General features: G+C 35.7%; 1 protein-coding gene across 1 annotated transcript in view; it reads left to right on the forward strand.

The window, feature by feature from the left end:
* nrxn2a (neurexin 2a) overlaps positions 1-25,093 on the forward strand; it is a gene marked incomplete at its 5' end in the record, with an annotated part of 322,179 nt that overhangs the window by 26,673 nt on the left and 270,413 nt on the right. Inside the window, one exon of the mRNA XM_079404516.1 lies at positions 4,771-4,785. Within this exon, the coding sequence (XP_079260642.1) occupies positions 4,771-4,785 (15 nt within the window). The remainder of the gene's footprint in view (positions 1-4,770; positions 4,786-25,093) is intronic.

Below are 25,093 nucleotides of genomic sequence, written 5' to 3' on the forward strand. Positions count from 1 at the left end.
GGTACGTAATTAATGACAAAATTTTCATTTTGGGGTGGGGTAACCCTTTAATTACTTACTCTCATGACGTTCCAAACACGTAAGACCTTCGTTCATCTTTGGAACACAAATTAAGATATGTTTGATGAAATTCGAGAGCTTTCTGACCCTGCATAGACAGCAACAAAACAACCACATTCAAGGCAGAATGTAGAAAGGACATTGTTAAAATAACCCATGTGGCCATGTGATCCAGTTTTTATGAAGTAATTTTATGAAGCTACAAGAATGCTTTTTGTGCACAAAGAAAACCAAGAATAATGACTTTATTCAACCATTTCTTGTGAATGTCTCTACACACATTCACGAGAGGACCACAATGCTTGCATATTGAAGCAAGAGCTGGTGTTCTGACGTGGAACGTCCCTCTCTCATTAGTTCATTTCTATTAGTTGTTTTCTTTGCACACAAAAAGTATTTCTGTAGCTTCATAAAATTATGGTTGAACCACTGATGTCACATGGACTCTTTATACAATGTCCTTACTACCTTTCTGGGCCTTGAACATGGTAGTTGTGTTGCTGTCTATGCAGGGTCAGAAAGCGCTCAAATATATCTTAATAAATATCTTAATTTGTGTTCAGAAGATGAACGAGGGTCTTACAGGTTTGGAACGAGTAATTAATGGCAGATTTTTCATTTTTTTGGTGAACTACTCCTTTAAGGAACATTATTCAGCCCTGCTGATATTCAGATTAAATTAATATTGAGTATAACTTACATTTTAGACAACTTGCGTAGAATTTCCAGTTACCTTTTTATTTTATTTTATTTATTTTTTAAGTTGTAATAAGTTGGATAATTGACATGATCCTAAAACTACCTTTTTAGAATGACTTATCTATTACTTACAACATTCACTAATAAAAAATTTTCAATATCAATTTGAGACAATATCAGACTGAGAGAACAATTTTCTTGTTTTTCCTCTTAATAATGTTTGGTATGAGGTACATTATCACACAACATTATTTTTCCTGGAATGAATTATGTACTTATACTTTTTGATAAATGAAAAGATTGATGTGCTCAAATAACAAGTCATTTGTCTTAAGGGGAGGGATGGGGGGCTCTAGCACTATCAAAGGTATATACAACAGAAACATGAACAGATGGAACATTTTTTTTTTTTCCACAGCTTTTCTTTCATCACTTGTGAAACTTCCCTGCTCGATACTGCCGTAACCTTATTCAATGTGCTTATTCATCCAAAACTAGAGTAATGAGCGCAAGCTGCTAATTGGAAAGAAAATGTTTTGGTAAACAGTAATGTGTCATGGTTGCAACAACGTCCCAATGATGTTTACTTTGCCTGAATTCATTGCACTGTAATGGTGCCTTGATTCAACTCCAGATACTTTGAGTTTCCATCTCTTCAATAAAAACATTTCTAATTCAGCACAGCAAAATGTCACCTTCAGCAAGAGCCTTGCGCCCACCCTCATGACAGGCAGCAGTGTGGAGTGCTTTTATTTGAAAATATACACATTTGTCAGCTAGTGGTTAGGCTTTAGCTCTTCTTTAGCTTTTTTCGTTAGCTTCCTGTTGTCAAAAATATCTGTTGAAAGTTTTCAGATGGCTTCCATTTTTCTGTAAAGATAAAAGTATGTTTTGCTTCTACCATAGTAGAAGAGATGCATATCTTAACTGTAGACTGAACAGACATTCAAGACCACTAGTGAAAATGATGTTTTATATCATTACAAATTATATTAGCAGCATTACATTTGGAGTGAAAGCGGAAGTAAAATATTAACATGAGTTTTAATTTATTTAGTATGCCCCCTTTTGCTCTGAAGACAGCAGGACTCAAACTGCATGAATTCCAGGAGTTTATGCAAAACCTGCCGATCATGATGAGCATGATTTGAGAATGATCTAAAGAGCATCTTGTGCTTCAGTGGAAGCAAGAACAAAGGACTTGTGTGGAAATATTTGAAAATTCAATTCAAGTTTATTTGTATAGCGCTTTTCACGATACCAATCGTTGCAAAGTAGCTTCTCAGAAAATAAGTTTTCTGACCCTGAATAAACAACAACGCAACTGACACATTCAAGGCCCATAAAATTAGTAAGGACATTCAAATAGTACAAGTGGCATCAGCGGTTCAACTTTAATTTTATGAATCTACGAGAATACTTTTTGTGTGCAAAGAAAACAAAAATAATGACTTTATTCAATGATTTCTTCTCTTCCGTGTCAGTCTTTGACCCACATTCACAAGAGTACCATGACTTTAACCCCAGCTTATCGATGTTCTAAACCTTGCTTTTAACTAGAAGTACAGTATGTAAAAATGTTTTACACTCTTAAAAATAAAGGTGCTTCAAAAGGTTCTTCACAGCGATGCCATAGGTGACTGAAAATGTGTGAATTTAAGAGAAAAAGAGACCTTTACCTTTATAGTTCACAGAAAAGTTAGTTCAGGAAAAAATTGATAGTACAGTCTGGAATATATAACATGAGAATGCAGTCCTAGAGCCATATGTAAACAGATCACATGCTGCATTTGTCCAATCAGTGACACTGATGCTGCAAATAAGAGAGTTAACCGGGGGTTTAGAAATGTAAAGTGTGAAACGTCAGTTTATGGATACCCAGGATTAATTGTTAACCCCGGGTAAATTATAAGCAGTGTGAAACCCAGGATTCCATTTACCCAGGGTGTAGAATGACCCAGGGTTAACTACTTCACATGTGAAAAGCCTTTATAGTACGTGTTTGTCCCTTGACTTATTTTCTGTTTTTTTTTTTTTGCATAGTTTTACATTAAATGTCATCAGATTTTCAACCAAAAACCTATAAAAACATACATATTTCATGTTTTTATTGATGTTATCTAACAACCAGTGTCCCTGTGGGAAAAGAGATTGCCCCTTTAGAGTCAATGACTAGTTACACTTCCATTATCAGCAATAACCAACAGTTCCTGTAGTTATTTGTAAGTGTTTCACACTGCTGCAGAGGATTTTTGCGACCCACTCTTCCTTGAAATACTGTTTCATCCTAGTGACATTTGAAAAATACTTTCTTCACACCTGAAGATCGCATAATTGAAACCTTGCACACCAAAGAAGTAAAAGGGGCACAATTTCTGTCCATTTTACCACCAGAATCTCTCTATTTACTGCTGCAATCCACAACAAAATCATTTCATACAATGTTAACAAATGTCCACAAATTCAGAAGGGGGCAATAACTTATTATTATTATTATTTCCAATTTAATTTAATTTAAAGTTAAATTTAAATAAAGCCATCTGCGTATGTCTGGCAGCATGTTATCCCTGACTGTATATATATATATATATTATTTAATATATATTTTGTGTTGCTTATATATTATCACACTTTCCTAACCGTAATATTTGTAAAGACACAGACTACCGACAAACCGTTAAATGATGAATGTCTGCTTCAGGTGGCAAATGTACTTGTTTAACAACAAGACTGCTCTCTTTACGATGGCTAATCTTGGCAGCACTTTGCCTGTTGTTGCCAGCTGGACTTGGAGAGTGAGTACATTCATCAATTCCCATGACTGCAGCTGAGGCAGACGCTCATATGAAATAGGGAAAATGTGACATTTACTAAAAGCATGTTTGTAATTACATACGTTAACAACAGCTTGTAGCTTTTACTGAGACAGCTTTAACACATTATTCAAAGAAAGGCTATTTAAGGTATATTTGCATTGATCTTGGCATTTTGGAGCCTTGATACAGTATGTTGTACTGTCCCTGTCTCTGCTGTGAGTTCCCCTTTAGTTTAGCAACAGGAACATGAAATGAGCAGTGCTAAAGATAATTTTTTCCAGGCCTTAAGAATCATTTACTGTAGAGGTATATAATCTCAGAGAGCGAGTAAACCTCAGGGCATCTGACCTGCTGAGAGAACTGCTGTAGTCACTGATAGAAACACAAACAGATATTTTATTTTATTTTATTTCTAAAATTTATATTTGCAATTGCTAAGTCAGTTTTTTACCATCAGATGAACTGTCATGAAATCGTGGATTTTGTACATTGATGGAGAAATTATGTGTCTATCAAACATGTTCTGCTGGAACATGCAGCTTAAATTAACATAAGATAAATATAAAACATTTTTTTCTTGTTTTATAAACATAAAACAGATCTTTTTATTTTTTTTTTACTCAGGGAGGTTCCATAGAGCCGCCTGCACACTCCCTCACTCAGAATTACAGCCGCTTTGGCTTCCAGTGGAAGTATGGTGCTTTTGTATTCATAGTTTGCAAACAGAGCAAAATGAATTCTTTCAATGTGAGTAATGTGCTATGTAAATTAGTGATGTTTCAGTGCTCACTAAAAGAACTTAGGCTGTAGGTATTCTGTCATTGGGAAAAACTATTTATACTGTTATATACTGTAAGAGTATGTGTTTTCTTTTTTCATTTTTGGTGTGATGAATAGGACCTCATAATCCATTACGATTTAATGTCTTTATTTTTAACTCAACCCATTTTTTCCCTTTGTGCTCTCTGCATAACAGCGCCAGCTTGTTTTAAGATGCCGTTATTCATATTCTCATGCAAGCCAGTTCAGAAAGTCTCGACTGTCTTGAGATATTAGCGATTTACTTCCTGTAAGGACCAAAAATGTGACTAGAAAAAAGAATGAGTAGAGCTTCGGTTTTATGCATCTGTAATCTTTTAACCAAGTTCTGGAACGGTGCCTCTGACTTTGTACTTTTGACTTTTTCTTTCCACAGGTGATCCAGAATCAGGTAAGAATCCTTTTCTTATTCCTCTCAATTTTCATAATACATTCTCAAACCTCATCCCTTGAGAGAGCACATGGTTGCTGAAAGCTTTTTGATATGCACATTCTCTCTTCATAGTCGCAAGGGCCTAGATGTGGCGTTCAGCGTGTATCCGTTCAAGATACGAGCAAGTTTCACAAGCAATTTTGATTTAAGCCAGTAAGAAACATGTAGCTCGCCATTAACATTTGGACTCACTTTTGTCTTCTCTTTTAAGTTGCAGCTGGTTTTTGTGGAAAACGGGGGCCGCATGGTCGCTCGCTCGGCACGAATTGAATCGTAATGTCCTGAGCGCGGTTGCCTTTATCTGTCTATTACATCGGAACAGACAGCTAGAGTGGTCAGGGAGCTTTGAAGTGCTGTGAAAGCTTTTATAAATTTGAACGCTCTTACACACGTTACCCTTTAGACAACGGCACAAAAAAAAAAACGTGTTTGAGGTGATTGACACACATGTCGGGTTTTCACATCTGTGCCTATCCACACTGAAATAACCGCATTTACCATCCCAGGCAAATATTCCAGTGTATTTCGTCACGCTGTATTTCAGGAGCTCAGATATATTCCTACACACGGCTTCCGTTTAATTAGAGAACTGTATCACACATCTGAACTCACCGTATTCTCCCCGCCAGGTGACTCGAGATGAAAGACGAGCTACTTTATAAAATAACATTTTCAGTGATTTGACAGACATTTCCAAGGGATGCATTAGCCATTAGCCACAGCAGTTAAGCGCACACACTCTACTCTAGGCTATCGGCGCCAGCTATGTTATTAAACTCTGTAATTCAGCACTCTGATCAGCTGCATTTCAATGTTTGAATATGTTGAGTATGTTTTAATACGAGTTCCTTAATGCTTTTATAAAACGGTATTGATAATTATTAATAATAATAGTAATAATTATGCATTTACAAGCAGTAAAGGGTTTTAAATTTCAAATGATTGCTGTTCTTTAAATGTTTTGTTAATCAAAGAATCCTGAAATAAGTGGGCCTACATTTTCCACAAAAAAAACCCACCAACAAACAAACTGTTTTTAGCAGTTATACTTTGAACACAGATGATTTCAACATTAATATGTTTAATTAGTAATTAGATAAAAGGTTTCTTGAGCAAATCAGCACATTATAATTATTTCTGAAAGATTATGTGACACTGAAGACTGCAACTAGAAATTTTTTTGTAAATGTAATAATATTTAAAAATATTATTGAATTTACTGTATTGTTGATAAAATAATTGCAGCCTAGTTGAGCATAAAAGATAATTAGATTATTATTAGGAATAGTGATAATTACATTTTTTATAAATTATATTTAGATTTTTTATATACAGAAATGTCAATATTTTAGGGAGAACAATTTTGTACAGTGTTTTTATTGTTATTTTTATTGTAACTAATCACAGACATGTCAGTTTGCTCCATTGTTAACATTACTAGCTTAATGTCATTACATATTAAGTGTGAATAGTAACTAAAGTGTTAATAGTAGTACTTATCATTCATTTACACTAATGTTATCCATTGCTGTTGCAACATAGCCCTTAAGTTAAGAAAACCCTAAGTTCATGCACGGAAAAAGCCTAAGGTTCCACTTGAAGTACAGTTATCTTTAATTATTTCCCCTTAATCACTCAAGTGTTCCTTTTAAAATCTGTTATGCATTGCAACTAAGTCCTGCAGTATGTGACCATTTTACCCTAAAATAATAAATAAAAGCACGCTTAAGTCATCTGCAAGCACAGGTTTATTTTACTGATCAAAATAAGGTATTCTAAATATTGAAAGTCATTTTTGAAGCAGTGAGAACAGTGCTATAAAAAAAAAAAAAAAAATCAACAACTATGTTTTCATATATATTATCACTTCTACTGCGCGCTTGAGTTAAATGGGCTAATTATCTCATGCAAGGCTTTCGTCTCATGCGCAAGAGTGACTGATGGATTATAGTGGCAGTCTTGGATGTTTTCTTCTTTTTCCCTCTAATAAAAGAATGGCTTTTTTTGTCCTTGGTGTGGTTTGTTTTACATTTTCTTGTTTCCAATTCTGTAAAGCTAGTTAGCACACAGGATGCCGTTTGCCTAGACCTCTTTAATAATAATCTGCATAACAAATTTTGTAGTTTAGCTGTTTTTGTAGTAAAGATGAAACCTCTTTAAAAAGTCAATGGTCTGTTATGTTCTGTTTTTTGTGGGTGATTTGATAACTAAAGCAACCGGGTCTTCATTGCCATGTTTACCACAGACTATCTAAGATGTATAAACACTTAAGTAAGGCTGATGGTTAAGATGTTTGTTGCAACGCTCTTAAAGAAAGTCCTTGCCTCAGGGACTTTTAAAGTCAAACCACTCAAGGGTTTTCATGCAACCAGGCCATGATTCTTATTTGTAACAGTAATATTCAATCAATTTTACCTCTTAGTCAGCACAATGTACTGAAAATCATGCTTGTCTGAGTTAGCAACAGTAGCCTAGAGGGGTGGAGCTTAGAGACAGGTCTTGTTTTGAATGCACAGCCTGTATAAGAAATGCTTGTAACCTGCACAAAAGAAATGAGTACTTATAACACACAGCTAAATAAGCAGGTGTTTTCTGTAATAGACTTTAGGGTCAATCCATGTCAACTCAACCAGAGGTCTCTGTCTCAGATTTTTTAAAGAAAGATAAACATGTATAGTGATTAAAGCCAAAATATTAAATATCATGGATGTATATTTCCTGAGTAATCCACTATTTTGTAGAGGGGGGACAAAATGGCAATTTTCACCTGAGATTCAGAGCCAAGTTACAGGGGTGTAAAAAAATCCAGGAGTAAATCATTAAATTGTGCACATGTTCAGTGGTCAAAAACCAAATGCAGGTCACTTTGCATGAATATGATACTTATTTTCTTTTCAAGAGCAATGTCTTAAGAAAAAAATGTTGAAACTAGAGATTTAGGCCTATCTCATTTCCCTCTGTCAAGTGGGTAATATTCCTTCTGAAAATGGATAATATTCAACAATCTGGACATGGAGCCTCAATGAGGTCCCCATATCTTTGGGACTGAATGATATAGCGCCTTTAAATTGAAGACTCCAAAATAAACCTTTTATTAAGAACTAGAATCTAAAATCATATTACTATATCTTTAATACTTCTTGAGTTAGGCACGCACAATTTGGAAAAAAGAATATTAATGGCACTCAGACAGGTATGTTCAATACAGTCGTTTTGACAGAAGGAAACGAGATGTATCTCTCTAGGTTCAACATTAATTGTTCTTCAGACATTCCTCTTTAAAATAAGTATCATATTCATGTAAAAGTGACGCACATTTTGGTTTTTGACCACTGAAAATGTGTATAATTTAATGATTTACTCTTGGAGCCATATTGAAATTCCAAAATCTCTGGAACTGAAACAAACAGGGCCCTAAAAAGGAGGATGCCCAAAGAAACGTTTGTTAAGACCCATTATCTAAAAGGGAATTAAGATATCTTTAATATTTCTTGAGTTACAGGCATGCAGACTTCAGAGAAAAAAACTTAAAGTGCTCTTTCCCCATTTTTGAATGATCACCATTGGCACATAATGCAACAAAGATCGCTAAAGTCAACAGATTTTACTAACAGACCTACCAATCTCTCTGTAAAAATAACATTATGATGTTGCCATCTTTCCAAAGTCATTTTTACACCCCTGTAATTTGGCTCTGAATCTCAGGTGAAAATTGCCATTTTGACCCCCCCTCTATAAAATAGTGGATTACTCCGTAAATATACATCATGACGTTTAATATTTTGACTTTCATCACTATACATGTTTACCTTCTTTAGAAAAAAATAAATTGCAAAATCAAAAATTAGAGCCAGGAAAGTTTCAGAAATTTGGTTGATTTGACACGGAATGGCCCTTTGTTGTTAAAATGTCTATTTTTACTATTAATTTTCCCACAGGTCTAAGTCTCTGTGGTTTTCTCTTTGGCTCAGATGGTGGCTTTAGTATGTTTATCATCACTCTTTACAGTCTCTCTGTCTCCGGATGAGAGAGAGACAGAGGTGGGGGCCCCGGCTGTAATATGTTATGGGGGAAGGGGGTCTTATCGTCTTTCAGTTGGAGTGGAATAATGAAAAGAGAGCTTTGTTTTTAATTAAAGTGGGACCTTTGGGCATGATTAAGGGGCTAGTGATTAATCACCTCTCTGGTCCACTGAAGAGGCTGTGCAGGTCGGCCCGAAGCCTGTGAATGGGAATGATTTACCCATGAACCCTCCAGAGATAGGCCCGTGTTTAGACCGTTGCTCTGTGGGACCCTTTGATGCCGTTTTACATACAGATATCAACCGGTGTGATATTTTTGGAGTGGATTTCCACAATTGAAAGGTCAGCAGTGTAATATGAGTGTGCGTCGGATGCAGTCGTACGCAGGAACGGTTGTGGGGAGTGGTAATATATCATAGTGGGTTTAGTGGCAAAGCAAAACAGCTGACTCGATTTTAACACCCGATTTCATGTTCAAGAGTAATGTCTGCATTTGAAACGTTAAGCTTGACCTGCCTAATGCTGGTTTTTAATAATTTATCTTATGTTCTAGGTTCAGCATTACATTGAGGTGAAATAAATGGAAATAAATGGAGCCAATTTCTAAACATTAAAATACTCACAGTTTCAATAGAATAGCCACAAGATATAAACGTATTAACATGATTTTTGTGTGAAAAGCTCACCTACTTAGCTTTTCTGTGAAATGATATGCAATTTCACAACTTTCCTGCCATGGCAAGCCATAAAGCAACTGTGAGAATTATTTAAATAACAATTCAAATAATACACACATTTTTTAACAAAAGAATTAAATGTAACTGCTTTTATAAAATAAGCCTCACATTTCTTTTAAATCATAAAAAAATTAGCCCCTTTTGCTTTCATTGTTGTTCATAACCATGATTTTTTTTTTTTTTTTTAAGAAAATGAGGGATGAGTCAATTTCAACATTATGCCATAAATGCTCTAAATTGACCTTAACTTTTATCAACTCTGAATTGTACCCTGAATATTAATTTCAGGCCAACTAAAATGCATTCACACGCACACATACACACACAAAGCAGAAAGATTCAGTATCTCACTAATGACCCAGGCCCCAAACTAAGCTAATTCGTAATCCTGAATGTATAATGGCTTTGCGATGAGCTTAAATGAGCATATCATGTCCTTGACGTGGCCTTGGCATTCAGCGGAACAGGAAAAAGAGGAATAGAAGGAATCGTGATTTTCATAAGTGCTTATTTCGCAGGCAGCTGCATTTCTCTTTCATCTTGCGCTCATTTTGTCTCACTTCCTCCCTCTCTCTCTCTCTCTATCTCCTGTCCTTTTTCTATTCGCTCATTTGTCAACAACCAGCAAAAAACGGCGGCACAAACATCCACGCTTATTTACCATAATCTGATTGTTAACTGGCGGGTATTTGAAGTATGCAGCTGCCCCCCTCTGACAGCAAGATCGTATCACAGTAGTAAATATCACAAAGGCACAATCCCTTTACCACTCCACACTTACTCACCTGAGACTGTGGGCTCCTTGATTGTAAAGTCATGTGCTGCATACCAAACGCAAACTAACAAACGAATGCGAGTTCCCTTCACCACAGAGGTTCGGGACCCGCAGCTGTTGTTGCTGTGGCAAGTAAACCCGTCTGCATTTTTAAGGTGAATTAATGCAAGTAAATCTCATGCCTCTTTCCTCCCCGAATCTCATCCATGTAGAAATCCAAGCCAAAGTTGCTGGCAAGGTCAGGGCTCAGAGCTAGTCCAAGACCTAATCTACAAAGCATACCCATTTCGGATGAGCCATGAGGTTTCTCCATCCAAGGGATCTGGAGGAAAAAGATTTCTCTTCTTCACATGACCTTGAGGACTTTTTTTCCCTCTCCTACAGTCTATTGTTATATTATTAACCCTCTGATTGCTGATGAAGCTTTTTTTGTTCATTAGAGCACCAGATGGTGGTAGTGACGCTGTTATTGGTCGACATTGTTTAGGGCACCCTGTGGTCCTCCTGAAAAGGACATTAATCAATGCATCCGTAACCAACCGTTCTGATCTTTGAAAAGGTCACCTGATTGGCTGCGTGCTTGGTGACACTGTCAGATCTACTAAGAGCTCATTTATTCACTGAGATAAGCCGACCAATTGCATGGAAACTGTCAGGAAATGAAATCAACAAAGCAACAACAAATTATATAGTGCAAGAAGACAAAGCTGCCAATTTTTAGAATGTTTTTGCATGTGACATTATTTCATGACATTTAAGCGTGAATTTTTTGTTTTGTTTTTTATTGATAATATTTTTTACACTTTATTTTTAGGGCTTTGATAATCATCCTTTTTTTTATCCATTTATTTGGAGTGTGAATAAATTTGTGCGATTCTAGGATCTTTTTGCTCTTTTTGTCTATTGTGACAAATGATTCACAAACCTCACTGAAAAAACAACAACATTCCTCTGAAAAAATAAGACATGGTATAAACATAATGGCTACTGGTTTGAATGAACATAATGGTAATATTTTTTCTTCACTTGGTACATCACCCTTTTTGGCAGGCATTTTGAATGCATTTAATAGAATACTGACATATATAGAGAGGTTAATCCGGGTCAATTCTAATTGCCTGTGGTGGTGCAGATGTAACATCCTCTCAAATGGCTGTTAAGACAATCTATCTGCTGTCATGGCCACTGTGCACCAGAGGGTTAAAATCATCACAGAATACAAGAGGAGGGGAAGAGCTATATTTTCATAATGTTGTGAAATTTGTTTCTTGAGCTTTTTAATGAATAAGTGGATACCTACCGTGAGACTGTGAGGGAGTCATGATTCACTTCAGACGGGTTCATTGTGTTCGTTATGTTGCCTATTGATTACTGTTAGTGTGGGCAGAGAGCACACTCAACACATGCCGGCCTCAATCAGGAACAATATAGATAAATGCTTATTTCCTCTTTCATTTTACATTACTGAAAGCCTCATAGATTTTCTGTTTATTTTTTGCGGGTTGTATGTTGTTTTGGTCATTATTATTATAATTGTTTTCTTTTTCTAATCTCACCAATTATTATTATTTTTTTCTCATTGATATGAGTGGGATAAAGATAAGACAGGAAGGCTTAGAAGATTTAAAGGTTGGGTAAGCGATTTCTGGCAGCCAATGTTGACATTTGAAATCACCAAAACAAACATGCCCCTACCCCAAAAGGGTTTCGCCCCTATTTTGATAGCTCCGCCCCACACATACGTACGGCAACGATTAGTTCTGTGAAACAAAGCAAAAGGTTTAAAGGCCATTGCACACTGAGGTTTTCGTATTCGCCATCCTTTCCTAACAAAATGCATGCTACGGATGCGAAAACGCAGAAAATCGAACCTGATCCAATTTTTTTTTGACGGACGAAAGTTTCGGAGGCAGTGTGCAAGCAAGATTGACACAACATGAGGTCCTATTTATTTTTTAACGTGCAAAATTTCGGACAAAAATTTTGGACTCTGTGTGCAGAGACCTTGAGCCTTCTTTTGTTCCGCAGACGGTTTCCTCTTTTGTTTTTTTTTTTTTATCCTCCATCTCTATCTTTCTGTCGTCGCTCGGCTAATGTCCGTCATGTGTACTGATGAGCGCTCTCACCTCTGCATCATGAGTAGACATGCCCCTTACTGCTGATTGGCTACAAGTTTGTTTTCGTACTCAGCCCCGACTTGTTTTCTAAAGCGTTTTTGAAAAAAAGCATACCCCACCTTTAAACCCATTGCTTACATGGTTCCATCATTTTACCAATTCACTGCTATTCCATAGTCTTTGTCACTCGAAGTAGTGCACTGCAAAATATGTAGCGCCCTATGATTTCAGAGATGCAGAAAAAGCAAACAAAATCACGGAATCCAAATGGAATTTACACTCTTAAGAAAAATGGTTCTAAACAGTACCAGAAAAGGGTTATTCGGCTTGTAACAATAGCAGAACCCTTTTTAGTGCTAAACAGAACCTTTTTTATAGGGTTCCATACAGAACCATGCTTTGAAAATGCTATATAGGACCTTAATGGGGTTATAAATAACCTTTTACTGATAGTTTTTCATTAGTATTATTTGTATATATGATTTATTAATATTGTTTTTTTTACCCCTCTATCTGCCTGGCCTTATATCTTACCTATCTTATATCTTATACTTGTAATATCTTATAATATAAATGTCTATTAGGGTTTTTTCATCAAATCAACAACAAGAAGAAGTCAATTTTTTTTTTTTTTTTGGTGTGAAATTGTAGCAAAAATGACAGTGTTGTAACAACAGTTATCAGTAGAATACATTAATGAATGACAATGGACATTGAACATAAATAAATGCTTAAAAAAGTAAAACAAAATAGAACATAAAATAGTGTATTGAAGACCAAGCTCCAGTAAAATGTCTTCACAATCCTCTATGACGCCTTTTAAGTTAATCATTATCTGTAATTTGGTGTGGTAACTTACTCTGTGAACCTAACCTGGTCAGGAGCAGGTTTTCTTCGGTAAACCCGGAGTTTCTTTCTGTCTCCTCCTCCTTTTTAAAGTGTTAGCGAAGTCTAAATACCTTATTGATTCATTCACACTGCAAAATTGCTTTTCTTGAGTTGCTTTTTACTTTTGTCTTATTTCAAGTACAAATATCTAAAAATTCTTAATATGCATTGTATATATGAAAAAATGGTCTATGTTTCCTGGGGGGATTTTCCTTTTAAGTGCATTTTACATAAAACAAGTCAAATTGTCCACCATAGGGTAAGAAAAATAATCTTAATGCAAACGGAAACAAGAATATTTTTTAATTTCTTACCCCATTGGAAGATAATTAGTAAAATAAGAAAAATGGCGGAGATGCAGAGCACATTATAAGTCCTGTATGCAGATTTTAAGGAAAGTGTGCATCGCTCTCACGCTCTTTCTGAGAATTTTTTTCCTGGGCACAAATCTGTCAAAGAGGAGTATCACAGGACTGTAGGTCAGTGGTGTAGCAATGGGTTTAAATGAGGCTAATCTGATAAATGACGTTCACTTAATAACATCTTTCTGTGACCTCTGGAAGTAACCCAATAATCAGAATTTCCTTCAGGATTTCCACTGTGGTTGGATGTATTGATGGCAAGCATATCCCCACCATCGCACCTTCTGAAAATGAAACTGATTACTGTATGGAATGGAAGGATGCCAGATGGTGGAGTAGTACGAGCCGTAAGCACCACCACAGCTGTTAAAATAAACAAATTATTAAAAAATTTTATTTCCTAATACAAAAGCAAAAGTTATTCTTTTTACTTTTGGATTTTTAGAATCTTTCAATACTCGACCATCTCCTCTTCATCTGTTAGTGGTGCTGGTGCTTGCTGTCGACAAGTCAGTAGTTAATTGTATTACTCTAATTAAGAAATGTAACAGGTTGGATTAGAGAATATTTAATTATGTGAAAAGAGTGTTAGACTATGTGGAAAAATCTGCATCGCATTGAAATAGACATTGAAGGATATTTAATGTCAAATGTTTGTAAAGTCATTTAGCCCACACCCATGAACCTTTTATGTTTAAAGCTTTACCTTGATTGAATTGTGTTTTTATACTTCATTTTTAGCTGCTGCCACGCTCTTGTTTCTTTTTCTGTCTTTTTCCTTTTTTTTTTTTTTTTTGGCCATGAGATCCCATTAAAATGAATATTAGTTCAATAATTTACAGTTTTCACCTCTGATATTATGACAGTTATTAAGTTATTGATAATTAAGAATTAAAGTTACGCATTGACGGAAGTATGCACATTGACATCTTTTTGGCGGGAGCTGTTGCCATGGTGAATCGTAATTTTGGTGCTCCGCTGATCGTGACTTTTCATAGTTGTGGTGCACACGCTTAACTCAGCTTAACTCAGAGTTGGTTGAACCTCCTTATTGAAATGGGCCCCTGGTCACACGTACATGTTCTCTCAAACTAAAAAGAGAAAAGCCAATTAGCATTTGAAAGTTATAATTTATAGACATTTTAAGAAAGAAATTATTTACCTGTTGAGAGTGTTGACAGTCTATGTAGTTGGATGGCTGAGCTCCAGAAAATCAGTAATGATGCATCTTAGAGTGTAGCCTCGGTTAGCGTTTCACATTAAAATAACAACAACAACAATAACCACAACAGCAGCATGTTGTGTGAATTAAGTATGTTTTTATTGACCTACGACGTTGTCAGTGCTTATAATAACAGTTATTAGCTGAATACATTAATAAATGACAATTGACAATGAACATGAATAAATACATAAAGAAGTAAAACACAAAATAAGAACAAAAAGATGTGATGAAAACCAAGTTTCAGTGAAACAATCACATTCCAATCAATATGATGCCTTTAAGTACATTATTTTGGTGTGATTAAGTGGTGATTTTTCTCTGCAGATGATGACGTTGTCAGACGTGATACATCTGAAATACACAACTGAGTTTAGCGTTACAGTGTGTCCATGTGTTTATGTAAAAACAATTATGGCCAAAAGCAAAAATGGACAGTATGTGAAGCCTTCACAATCTTAAAAGAAAAAAGTGATAAATACTCATGGGATAGTTTTAATATTTTTTGTGACTAGGTATGTTTATACATAAACCCAAGTAATAATTTAAAAAGTCTAACAATATGAATTTATAAATTCATTGTCTCTTTTACTTAGTGGAGAAGAGGAGAGAAGTTTCCGAAGCTTAGCAGAGCTGCACACACTTAGGCTATATGTGACCAAAAAGATAAGAACATGTTTGTTTGGAAACCCGTTACAATTTTAAAGTATTGCGTATTTAAATTTAAGAATGAAATCATTTACCTGTTGAGAGTGTGTTGAAAGTCTGTGTTGTTGGATCACTGAACTCCAGAAAATCAGTAATGAAGCGCTTTGACCGTTATAGATTTGAAAAACAAAAGGGCGAGAACAAAGAACCCTAAACTCTAACAAAGAACCATTTTGGCATAAAAGGGTTCTTCAGAATGCTATGGTTCTAAATAAAACCACTACTGCATGTAAAGAATCTTTAAAGAACCATATTATTTTAGAGTGTACTATATGGCGCAGAATGTCACAGAATTTGCCAAATTTTTAAAGAATAAATCAAAAGTAGGTCATTACACATAAATCAAAGCACAATATGGACTAGTGTCTGAATATTAGGTTGCAAAATACTATTTAAATATGTATCCTGCATGTTTTGCATGTCCCTGTGCAAATACTGAAGTGCTTGATGCTCGCTGTAAATAATTCTATTAATATTAATAAAATGTAGTTTTATTTTTACCAAATTCTATGTTTGCCATTAATTACACACACACACACACACACACACACACACACACGTTGGTTTTTGTGGTTTATGGGGACTCTCCATAGGCGTAATGGTTTTTATACTGAACAAACTGTGTGTGCTATTGCCCTACACCTAAACTTAGCCCTCACAGGAGACTTTCTGCATTTTTAGATTTAAAAAAAAAAAACGCCATTTAGTATGTTTTTTAAGCCTTTTGAATTACGGGGACATAGGCAGTGTCCTCATAAACCACCTTCATATTGTAATACCTCTGTCATACCCATGTCATTATACAAATTTGTGTCCTCATAAACCACATAAACATGCACACACACACACAGACAGTTTGTTTACTTAGCTATCTAAATGGGGACATTCCATAGGCGTAATGGTTTTTATACTGTACAAACTGTATGTGTTATTGCCCTACACCTAAACTTAACCCTCACAGGAGACTTTCTGCATTTTTACAATTTCAAAAAAAAACTTTTAGTTTATTTTTAAACCTGTTTTACAAATGAGGATGTCCCCAAAGGGAGGTTTTTGGAGATTTTGTCAGGTTTACCTCACTTTTGGGTACAAATTTGTCCCGAAAATACACACACAGTATATATTATTTTATTTACAGATATAGATTTTCTCCTATCTATCTATCTATCTATCTATCTATCTATCTATCTATCTATCTATCTATCTATCTATCTATCTATCTATCTATCTATCTATCTATCTATCTATCTATCTATCTATCTATCTATCTATCTATCTATCTATCTATCTATCTATCTATCTATCTATCTATCGTTTTTTTTGTTCCTCAGGTTTTTCATTCTTTCGTTGCTGAAGAGGAAGGAATTCTTCTGTTTCACTGTCACTAACTTTAATAACCTGTTTACACACTGTTGTATTTTAATGCATGTTCTTAATTGTTTTATTTAATCTGTTTTATCTATTAATATTGTTCAGAGCAACACTGTAGCACTTTGCCCGAGACAAATTTGCTTTCTGCGACAAATAAAGTCTATCCTTATCCTTATCCTTATCCTTAATGGTCAGAAATATTTGCCATTAAGCAAATTTTAAATTGAAAATGAGTGCTAGAGTGCTTTACATTCACAGCGCTGTACATTTACATGCACAATAGCTTGAACCACTGTAAACCACTTTTACTTCAAACGCTCCGGAGCTGCTCTGTGTTTAAAGCCAGTGACTGAAATACATGTTTAGAATTTAAAGTGCAAAAAGATCCTGGCTATGTCATTCATGATTAGATCAAATAATCGTGATCAGACCATTATGTACTAATCGCAACAGGCTTTACTGCAAACAAGCTACGCCTCTTACTCTAAACCTTTTCCAAAGCCTTAGCAAGTCAACCTACAATGGCTTTATGTAACCAGCACACAGGGGCACATGCACAAAGGCGAGTTGGTTTGAGCCGTGGTCCCTGGTGATGACACAAGCCAGTGTGGATGCTGTGGGGTCTGGAATCTCCCCGTTTCATCTCTCTGCTCTCATATCTCCAGCACATCTGAGTCAGTCTACTGATGTTTGCTCCTGTGGTGGAGATGCCATTTGTTTGAGAACTGCTGCCACCTTATCAGGCAGACAAGAGTGACTAACATGTTGCTGTGCATAATACTGAAGCTGTCAATATATTTGGTTTACTGACGTGTGCTCTGTTTCAAAAACTAGTAAACTGACTTTGTAGGCAGCTGCCTTGTAAGGGAACATGCCAACTGTCAAAAATGACTATTTGGAATGCTCTATCTATGCTCTATAACTACAAATGCGCTACACAAATAATATTTTGCGCAGGACTCAAACTCGATATAATTCATTTCAATAGAGTTTGATTTTAGCATGTTGCTAAGCTAACAGAAATGCTGCTTAGAAATGCATAGTACCCAACTGTGTAAAATAATACTTTGTATTACTCTGAACAGTTTTTAGTAATACATTTTGTTATTAAAAAGAAACTTTGTATTATTTACAGTTAACATTTCTATCATTTCCTCAGCTGTCTTGGTTGTACATTACCATTCAAAAGTTTGGGGTCAGTATGATTTTATTATTTGTTTATTAGACAGAAAGAAATGAATACCATTTAACAAGGATGTTAATCAAAAGTGACAAAGACATTTATAATATTACACAAAATTTCAAACAAATGTATTTTTGTGACTTTTCTATTCATCACAGAATCCTTAAAAAAAAGTGTTATTGTTTCTGCAAAAATATTAAGCGGCACAACTCAAATCAGCATATTAGAATAATATCTGAGATGAATCATGTGACACTGAGGACTAGAGTAATGACTGCTGAAAAAATTTACTTTGTCATCGCAGAAATAAATTAGGCCTACATTTTAAAATAGAAAATGTTTAAATATTTTAAATTGTAATATTTCATAATATTACTGTTTTTACTGTATTTTTAATCAAACAAATACATCCTTAATGATTCTTAATACATGACTTAAATGAGTTGGGTAGCAGCGTAAGTTACAGTACCATCCTTTTAAAATCAGCCTCGTTTTTCTTTTTCTTATGTATTATGTAGTATACAGGCCAGGAGACTCATCATTCGGTTTTTAGGTTCCAGCTCATTTTGGTGCCTCTTACGAATTTCATACATCAATTATGAAGTTTTGATGTGTTCATTGATTGTCTAGGTAGCACATAGTCTTCCAGTATGATGCAGTAACACACAGCTGTTTGGAGCAGGTATAGCAATGATTGCTTGAGCTTTGTTTGAGGCGGTTCTGTTGTGTCTTGGTTCACCACGTTTAGTCTGCCGTGATCAGAAATTCCATTTACCTTCCGACACTTCTGGAAACCTTGTTTTTTCCCCAGAGCGCCTCTGCCAGTCACAAAATCTCTTTAGCTTTCCACAGTGATGACAGGTCCAGAGGACAAAACCACAGCACCTGCCCCCTCCTTTATATATATACACACACACACACACACACACACACGCACGCACTAATATAGGCAAGCCTCACCATGAGCATTGATTTTCAGTCTTCATTCGTCATTGCTGTGGTAGAATCGGCGCCAGGTTGTTATCGACATATGTACAGTATGTTAAGATTACATGTTAGTGGATGTATGGTGAAGTTATTAGTTTTCAGCATGATGATGAAACTTATTACTGAATTCTACTTTTAAATAATTTGTAGATTTTTTTTTTTCTTTACTGTTGATACAAAATAATAGGAAAACACTCACTCACTCACTCACCTAAAACACTCACTCACTCACTTAATCACTCACACAAAAAGGAAAATTCTGTCATTAATTCCTCACCCTCATTCCAAAACTGTGAGACCTTCGTTCTTTTTCGGGAACACAAATTAAGATATTTTTGACACCAATGCATCTACCACTTTCAAGGCCTAGAAAGGTAGTAAGGACATTGTTAAAATAGTCCATGTGACATAGCGTTAATGTTTTCAGCTATTTCCATTTTAGTCTTAGTCCTGTGTTAAAACGTCCTTGTTAGTTTTTATCATATTTAGTCAACCTTATCCTATTTAGTTTTAATCAGGTTTTAGTCGACTGATGCCCAGTGTCACAAACGGAGCTTAGCTTAAGCCAGGACTAGGCCTTAGGTAAATTAAGATATTTAAGCAACAAAGAAGAAAACATTACAGGTGTGCATCTTTACACAGAACAATGGCACTGACATATTTTATAATATGTCAGAGCAAGATATTTTCAGTTGACATAGCTCAAACATGCATTTTAGTCTGGGACTAGCTTAAGCCTTGTCTATGAAACCAGGGGAACAAGTCTCAAGATTTTAGTCTAGTTTTAGTCCAAGAAAATCTGAAGTATTTTAGTCCATCAAAACTTGACATTTTAGCAATACGATTATTATTAATTAACCGTAGAGTATTCATTTTGGCAGGCATTTTTAATTTAGTCTTAGTCTTACTCAAATGTACATTTTAGTTACCATATTTAGATAACCTTGTCCTGTTTTTGTTTAGTCAAGTTTAAGTCAATGAAATGTATGAACATTTTAGTCAGGTTTTAGTCAATGAAATCTGACATTTTTGTCATTCTGTATAATAGTTAAACTGATAAAAATTATTTTTGCTCAAAATTATAATCGTTTGTGAAATTTACTTTTGCATTTCAGGTATTGCACTTCCACCAGTAAGCACAAATAGAATATGGACTCATGGTGTATTTTACCTCATCTAGTGTACTGGTTTATTATAGGCTTTTTATGATATAAATGAATACCAAAGACTTATGACTTATCTTATCTCTCGGTCTACATTATGAAAACAAACAAAAAATATTATAACAGTGAAATTCCTAGTAATTCCACTCATTCCAAATTGCAATAGCCTATTTCTCTATTACCCTATTTCTCTAAACAACAGCGGTTGAGTAAGTGCATTTATTCAGCGATCACAATCGCAAACAGTATAGTCGAGATCTCATGACAGAACACACACTGAGTGACACTTTCATTTAGATCGCTAAACTCCAGCTTGTTTGTCGGTGTTTTCAGATCATTGGCAATGAAGAGCGAGCGTGTGTGCATGGTTGCCAGATTGCTTAAAATGAGCAAACCACCGAGCAGAAAATGTATCCATGTAACAGCGAAGCTCTGATTCGGGGATTTGAACTCTTCATATCTGGCAACCGCACACATGAACGCTCACGTAGCAGAGGCGTGTACAGCAGTCTGCAATAACATTTTGCCTCCTTTGTTGCCGAAAATAAAAAGGTTTTTGGTAATTTTTTAATTTTTTTTAATACATTTTAGTCTTGTCTTATTTCGTAGATGAAATTGCATGTTGCTATAGTCATAGTTATCGTTTATTGACCTTATTATCGTCTCGTCTTTGTCTCGTCTTAGTCATAGGAAAAAAACTTGTCAATGAACATTTTTCGTCATAGTCTTTGTTAACGAAATTAACAATAATAATGTGACATCAACGGTTCAACCATAATGCAGCACCACACAAGAAAAGAAATGATTGAATAAAGTTATTTTAGTTTACTTTGCACACTAAAAGTATTCTCGCTTCATAACATTACAGTTGAACCGCTGATGTCACTTGGACTATTTTAACGATGACCTTAATACCGTTCTGGGCCTTGAACGTGTCATCTGCATTGCTGTCTATGGAGGGTCAGAAAGCTCTCGGATTTCATCAAAAATATCTTAATTTGTGTTGTGAAGATGAATGAAGGTCTTGCGGGTTTGGAACAACATGAGGGTGAGTAATTGATGACAGAATTTTTTATTTTTGTGCGACTATCTCTTTAAATGCGGGTATGACAACTTGAGCACAACTGTATACTTCAGTTTTGCAGTGTTTTAAACTGATAAACAGCGAGTGGTAGCAGTCAATTGGAATAAAAATAATTGCACAGGTTGTTCTCTTTCGACAGATAATGATATTCCCTTGAGCCTGCGATTGTGAGAATCTTTTCTCCTGCCTGTGAAATATGCTCATGCGACGATAATGATGGTTTGTTGATTGAAGCTCCCCAAGAGCAAGCTGAATGATAGTGCTGGAATATTGCGCGAATGGAATAGCGTTCTTGCCTGCATTTTAAACACAGCACATTTTATAGTTATAAAGAATCAAAGGTTGCCAGAACGGTTTGTATTGTTTTGCAACTAGATTGCATCACAGCAAAATTGGCCTTTTGTTTTCCTTTTTTTTCTCATTAACTTTTATTTATGAGAGGCCCATGGCCTGCGACAGGGATTATCTTTTTTTCACAGCAAGAGTCCAGATCAAGGGATAACCTATTTGCAAGTCTATATGCTGCATTACAGCAGGAGATGAATTGCTTTGGAGATACGGGGCTTTACCCAGGGTGCTGAGCAAGGCTGCGTGTGGAACAAATATCGTGAATGTCTATTGACCATGCAGGACAAAATGTGAGCGAGACGGATGTGAATCTTTTATTTATAGCGTTCAGCATAGTTGGTCTTCTGCTAATGAATATTTCTGATGGAAGGCACTTTCCTTATAAACAAATATAATGATTGATTTATTTAAATGGGGAACTGTGTGTTTTCTTCTGTTTTAGATTGTGGCTGTCTGGTTCTTGAACTGGCGTTTTGAAGATATTAAAGTAATGTTTCACCCAAAAATGAAAATTTGCTAAGAAATAACTCATCCTCATACCGTGCAAGATGTAGATGAGTTTGTTGCTTCACCGGAACAGATTTTGAGATATTAACATCAACTGATCCACTGCAGTGAATGGGTGCTGTCAGAATGAGAATCCAAACAGCTGAGAAAAGCTCAATAATTCACAAGTGAACTAAAGTTGTCTCAGTTAAAAAGCTGTCTTATCTGAATCAGGAGAGAAATATGCACAGATCAAGCACTATTTACAAGTGAAAACAGTCCAAAATAGTTCTGGACAAAATAGTCAAAAAATTTTGTATGCATTTTTTTTTGTTTGTTTTTATATTTGTCATCCTTTCATATCAAAATGCTACAAAAATGCATGTTGCGACACATGAGAGAGATTTGGATCCATTTACAGCTTTATTGAGAATAGTCAAGCAGTACAGGGTCAAACACCAACGGGCAGAACATCAGAGGCAAAACAGAGACAGAGTCGAGAATCAGGCGGGAGATCAGGGCAGGCGACAAACAAACACAGTGCAGTAGAAACAAACCGGGTCGGGGCAGGTAGCAGAGCAATCAGAGAACAGTCCAAGATCAAACCAAGAAAACAAACACGGGTAGAACGCTCAGAAATGATGGCCGGGGGAAATCAAGACTTCGTAAAGAGTCTTGAGTGAGTGTGAAGCTTATGTGTGTGTGTGTAAATGAGGTGCAGGTGTGGGGGGCGTGATCAGTCCCAGGTATGAGGGATGATGGGAAATGGAGTCCGAAAAGCAACTGACTAATATTCGGGTGACGGTTCCCTCTGGTGGAGCGGAGGAGGCGGTACGGGAGCCTCCTCTGTAACAGAAGGTTAATTTAAATTAAGTATAAATTTCATAGGAGACTTTAAACACTAATTAACATTAGATTTCTATTATTTGTAGATGAAAATGTGATGTTCTATGACGTATGCCATATAACATGTTTTATGGGAATATTTGTGCTGAGAAATAAATTGATCATTTTTTAAATTCTACTCAAATTCTCATTTAAATAAAATAGTTATACATCATTTTAGTTTCAAATTCAGTTCATGTTTAGAAATTGGATTGAGATTTAAAATACATTTTCAATACATTTCTGAATAATGCTGAAGTCTGCTGTGATTTTAAACATCAGTGTGAGAGAAGTTCCCTTCATTGTAGTGTTCATTGTTTATTTCACACAGTATGAGTTTTTAACAGTTGTCGAAGCCCTTTGATCAGATTGCTTCAATATGGTGACATGCTGTTTGTATGAAAACTCCTCTCTTTTTTTCTCTAAGGACAGATTTTATCTGTGAAATCCAGCAGAGCAAAGCAGCCTGTGGGTGCTTTTAATATTTTAAAGATGAGATTTAATGACACCATAGGGCTGGGGAGGAGAAGACATGTTCAGTAAAGACCAGTGAGACTCTGCTTTGAGCCTGTTGTCATTTCCCTCTGGGGAAACGTCTGTTAATTTATTTCTGCTCTATTTCTCTCACAAATCAATTAAGTCCATATGCATTCCACGTTGAGCTTGTGCATATACATGCTCTTTATATGAATCTAGATTGTGTATTCACTGCATGTGTGTGTAGGCAGTGCCATTAGGTACAGTGTAGAACAAGATTTCATGCTAAACCTCAAATATTACAGTCTGAAGCAAAAGGGGCATGTGTATTTTGAAAAGAACTTAAAAAAAGCATTTATTTAAATATATATTTACATTGTAATTATGTATTTATCTGTCTGTGTTTCTGTGTGTAGCGGTCGACCGATATCTTTTTTTTTTTTTGACAGTCGATTTCTGATGCCAATATCTTAGAGAGGATGGTATATAAAAGCCGATATATAAAATTGTATTTATTCAAATTAATATTTATTGTATTTGCAAGGTTTGTGAAATCAAATGTTTATTAGACATTCAAAGATCTGTATTGTCAGGGGCCAAGCACCGAAGGTGCGTAGGCACCTATTATATCTGTTAGCGTTCTTCTCCTTATTATTCTTCCGCTGTGGACGTCTATGGCAGCCCATAGAACCGCTTTCGGGAAAGTTGTAAAGTTTGGCGCACTGATAGATGATACTGTCAATAGTAACCACACCAAATTTGGAGTCTCTAACTCAAACTCTGTAGCACCACCACTTGTCCAAAGTTTCACTCATATTTATATGAATAACTTTTGAACCGTAAGGCACAAAGATAAAATTCCTCTGAATCCTTGGCTCATGCCGAGTCGAATCAAGTCTAAAATTCAAAAATCGTAATATATTCAATTGTTCGTAAAATCTACTTTGTCGAACTCGTCCTAGACGGTTCGTCCGATTCTCACCAAAATTGGCTCAGATCATCTACAGACCATGCTGGCAAAATGTTATGGAATTCAAGTCGATTCGTCTAACGCAAAAATGGATCTGAGGCTATATCTCTGCAAGGGTTTGACGGATTGAGACGAAACTTGTTGTGTTATAACAAGCATGACCTGAGGCTACCTGCAGTGTTTCGGCGCTGTGCCACCTGGTGGTAAGGAGATATGAAAAATGTATATTTTTGCTTATAACTTGTGAATGGCCAAAAATCATAAACATGGTCTCTTTATATTCGGTGCATCATGCCGAGTCCAACCATATCCAATTTTCCCATGTCAGCCATTTTGGGCGTCGGCCATGTTGAATTTTGTAGTAAAATCCTATATTTTACGAACGCATTAACGTATCGTTACGAAATTTTCACCAAAATCGAATCATATCTTCAGACCATGCTGACAAAAAGTTATGGATTTTGTGTTGATAGACAAAACA

This window comes from Barbus barbus, assembly GCF_936440315.1.
Source record: "Barbus barbus genome assembly, chromosome: 43".
Lineage (NCBI taxonomy): Eukaryota > Metazoa > Chordata > Actinopteri > Cypriniformes > Cyprinidae > Barbus > Barbus barbus.